Source organism: Terrapene carolina, unplaced genomic scaffold (genome assembly GCF_002925995.2).
Source record: "Terrapene carolina triunguis isolate 2854851 unplaced genomic scaffold, T_m_triunguis-2.0 Scaffold824, whole genome shotgun sequence".
NCBI lineage: Eukaryota > Metazoa > Chordata > Testudines > Emydidae > Terrapene > Terrapene triunguis.
This window is the reverse complement of record NW_020665175.1, coordinates 1-4,097: the sequence shown is the minus strand read 5'-3', so window position 1 is coordinate 4,097 and position 4,097 is coordinate 1. Positions and strand designations below refer to the sequence as shown.

At 50.8% G+C, this 4,097-nt stretch overlaps 1 protein-coding gene across 1 annotated transcript; it reads right to left on the bottom strand.

Annotated features, from left to right (window-relative positions):
• Positions 1–454: 454 nt before the first annotated feature.
• Positions 455–3,991, bottom strand: LOC112103303 (phospholipase A2 inhibitor subunit gamma B-like). Its single transcript, XM_026660554.2, has 4 exons — positions 3,838–3,991; positions 3,251–3,403; positions 2,631–2,771; positions 455–821 (listed from the first exon to the last, which is right to left on the bottom strand). Exons 1-4 carry the CDS (start codon positions 3,980–3,982, stop codon positions 607–609), a joined length of 654 nt encoding a protein of 217 aa, XP_026516339.1. The 5' UTR covers positions 3,983–3,991; the 3' UTR covers positions 455–606.
• Positions 3,992–4,097: the final 106 nt, after the last annotated feature.

Genomic DNA, 4,097 nt, shown 5'->3' with positions numbered 1-4,097 from the left:
TGTGTGTGTGTGCTCTCCTGATTCCACTGTTGGGAGTTGTCCTAGATCCAAACAGCTACAGAACTGGGTTTCTGATACCCCCACGACCCCCGCTAGAATTAAACTTGGGGAAATCAGCCCAATAATCACAAACACACACACGTAATCCCAGACACAAACCCGCACACGCACACACTCACTATCTCACACATAGACACATGATCCAAAACTCACAGTTACACAGACAATCCAGGACTCAGAATTATACACACCACACACACGGTCCAAGACATGATTACACACACATAAGATTTGCTATCACAAAGAGATGCACACACACAATCCAACACTCATGATCACACACAGACACACACAATCTGAGACTCATGTTTGCATACACCCAGAGTCCAACACTCACAATGACACACAGACAGACACACAGTATCTGAGATTCATGATTACAGACAGACACACACAACAATTTTCTCTTGTCTGTTTTATTCCGTTAATGCAACTAAAGGGGAAGTGAATCGGAGCTGGGCGTGGGAGCCTTTAGCAGGGGTGCGCCCACCTGCCACCTGCGGTGTGGTTATATAGGGCCACGTGGCTGGGACGTGGGCATGGGGATCAGGAGAGGACGTTCGCCAGCAGGACAGTAACGAGGGCTGGGAGGACGAGTCTGGCTGGTTCCGGAGCCATGCTGGCCGCATGGAAGGCTGGTCTGCATTCGGCCTTGCTGTAATCCATATTGAACTCTGCAAAGGCCCCTTCGAACTTTTGTATATTGGTGCAGTCAGATTCGGTGGCGCAGCCTTTCATGGTGGTGTGCACGGTTGTCTCACCTGTGGGGGACAAAACAGCGGGGTCAGTGTCTAGGGATCTCTGGCCTCTTACGGCTCTGACCCTATACAACTCCCTCCCCCTCCTCCTCTGCGCCATTCCCTGCTGCCCATCTAGACCCACTCCCAACAGTCTCCCCTCCCCTGCTCTGATATAGTCTCACTCTGTGGACACCTTGGCAAGTCATGTAGGGCCCTGATCCCTAACGAACTTTGGAGCAGGCCTGTGTTAGTCCCACCATTCACCTGGCAATGGTGTAGCTCACCGATGGTGGCAGAGTGGGATCCTTAAGAAGCTCTCAGTCAAGGGGTCTGTACAGAACCTGGCATGTTGGGACTCCCAATTTCAGCCGGGGAGGGGGGGCATGCAGCACCTTGCACAGCAGGGATCCCCATCTCAGCCAAGGGGTCTGTGCAACATCCGGATCAAAAAGGTCCCGATCTCAGTTGGGGCATCTATTATACCATTCTACCACCAGTAAGAAAGAAATATCTCTGGGACCGCCAGCTCAAACCAGCTGGGGGATTTCTGCAGCAGTCCCAGGGATGGTGTGTTTGTGCCATCACTTTTTCTGTAGTACTTTTGATTTGTAGAACAGTCGGCTCTAGAGACACCACGGCAGTTTGGGGGCCCATTGTTCAGGGTGCTGTGCATAGGACAGTATCCCGTCTCCATCAGTGGCCAGCACTAGATTCTGCAGAGAAAGGGATCAAAACCGCCCAATATGTGGGATAATCTCCTCCTACTCTAGATCTCGTCCTGATTGCTAATAGCTAGAGATCATCTTAAGACTTGAAAGAGGAGGTTCAATATCCCTGCCAACATTTTTACGATCATTTATTATGATCACTCCGATAAGCATACAATCCCTTTTCGAATCTTGTTCAACTCCTGACCACGGAAATTTCTTGTGGTGGGGAGTTCCATGGACTAACGGTGTATTGACTGGAAAATGTGTTTCCTTTAATCATAATGAACTTGTCCCTTTTCAATTTCATTGAACATTCGCATATGTCCTATCCTGTGATAGCGGGCGTTCAGAAGTTCTCAATCTCCCCGCTCTAGTGCTCAGTCACATTTTTCAGCTGAAATGTTTTTTCAGTGAAAAATGCAAATTTGACTACTTCTAAACATTTTGCAAATTCAAAGTCACCGAATTGTTTCAGTCAGAAGAAACCCCATAAAAAAAACTCTGCGGAAAATATAGAAACTTTTCACTCTTTTGGTTCAAAACAACTTTTCCTTCCAACATTTTATTTTTTTAAAAAACTTTAACAACATTAACAACCCCTCAAAATCAAAACCAGATGTTTCGTTTGATCCAAAATGAAACTTTTTCTGACTTTTCAGTTTGTTGAAAGTGCCAAAAAAATCATTAATTTTCGATTGGACCCGAAACAACTATTTTCTTCCAATTTTTTTGGTGTTGGCATAGAACTAAAGATCTATCTATCTAGCTATCTCCCTTATTTGTTCAGCTCTCTGCTTCTCTATCACAATCATAATTTCATATATTCTAGCGTGTCGCCTCTCATATTCCCAAGGAAAAATAGCCCCAGTTGGTTCCCCTTCTTTCCACAGGTTTTTCCACACCTTCTTTGTCACCTGTCTCCAAACCCTCATGAATTCTAAAATAAAACCCCAAGGGATGCGTAGGGGAAACAGAGGCACAGTGAGGAGAAATCACGGGGACAGAATCCAGGTGTGCTTAGACTTTACCCAATTCTTCCCCACGGCAGGGGATTGCCTGTGTGCGTGGCTCCCTCCTGGATGGGGAAACCTGAACAGAGAAACAGCCGAATGGCAATTACCGCTTTTCACGGTGCCGCTGATATGGATGCACTGGGTCTGGGCTCCTGTGCAGTCGATGATCTCTTCGCTGCAGTGATGGGTAAACACAGCGTAGCAGGCTGGGCAGTGCAGGCCGTTCAGGGTGGTGTTAGCCGGGGGCACTGGGAAGAAGCGGAGCAAACGCAGTCAGCTCGGGGGACGAGCCCCAGGCGGCGGCGGGGCAGGGAGAGCAGCTGGGGGCTGCACAGCTCAGCCCTGGGTGCCCCCTGCAGGGGGAGCTGTAGCTCTGGGGACGCCGGGGGCAGCAGGGGCCGGGGAGAGGTTTGGAGCAGGGACCCCTGGACCCCGCCCTCGGTGAGACCAGCCGGGTTCACACCTGGCTGGAGCCTAAAGCCCCGCCCACTAAACTCCACCCAGCCAGGAGCTGAGTGTTATTCAATGGGGCGCCCCCTGCAGGGTGGGAGGACTATTCCAAGGGGCTCAATGTTATTCAATGGGGCACACCAATGGAGTCTTTCATAATCCTTTTTCCATCCTCCAACAGAGACACCTGCAGGGGTCAGGAAGAGGAGGAGAGGACATGAGGAAGGGGAAGAGCTGGAGGGAGAAGGAGCAGGGAGACAGAGACGGAGCTGGATACCGGTAATGGAGGCTGTTTTACAGGCCCGCCCCGCACAGCAGGCGATGTTCGTGCTCACGGATATCCCGTTCCCAAAGGTCATGAAAAGAGGACTGAGGCCGCATTGGCTGGAGGTCACGCAGGCTTTCATAAAAGTAGGACTCTTAATCTCGCCTGTATGGGAGGAAGAGGAGATGAAGTTATATTTCCAGGTGTTGCTGTCTCTGCCTCCCCATCACAACTCTTCGCATGACTGATCATGCTAAAGATGGGGAAACTGAGGCACGACATATGGGAGGAATGACTCATCCAAGGTCAGTATAGAACCAGAAGTGCTGATACCCACTGCTGCTTCCACCCCCTCAACCTCTCTCCCCTTCCAGATCGGGAGATAGAATGCAGGAGTCCTGACTCCTAGCCCCCACTACTCTAACTCACCAGACCCCATTCCCTTCTCAGAGCCAGGGATGGAACCCAGGAGTCCTGGCTCCCAGCCCCCTGCTCTAACCCACTAGACCTGCCACCTCCTGGTCCTGGGAAGGGAATGAAGGAGGGCTGACTCCAAATCAGACAGTGTTTGGGGCTGGTTCAGGGTCTCCGGCACCCACCTACTACAGTTTCTGTTTTAATGATCCCACAGGAATCCATTCGCTCACTGCAGACTTGCACACCGCCCGTACAGCTGTCACGTGCACTGAAGCAAACCTCGCACGAAACACAGGTCCCTGTGGAAGGAAAGGCAACACGATTCATCTGTGCACAGCCCTCACTCCACTCTCTCCAGTCCCATTGACTCCAGTGGAGCTACGGCCCATTGACCCCAGCTGGGATCTGGCCCCATGGACTCCAATGGAGCTACGGCCCATTG

What these genes read in the sequence shown, in the direction of transcription:
- LOC112103303 (XM_026660554.2), bottom strand. Translation starts at nt 3,982, where the DNA reads ATGAATCGTGTTGCCTTTCCTTCCACAGGGACCTGTGTTTCGTGCGAG. An exon ending in TAAAACAGCCTCCATTACCG is followed by an intron (nt 2,772 to 3,250) that starts GTATCCAGCTCC and finishes GCTTCTTCCCAG; the next exon opens with TGCCCCCGGCTAACACCACC. An exon ending in CAGCGGCACCGTGAAAAGCG is followed by an intron (nt 822 to 2,630) that starts GTAATTGCCATT and finishes TGTCCCCCACAG; the next exon opens with GTGAGACAACCGTGCACACC.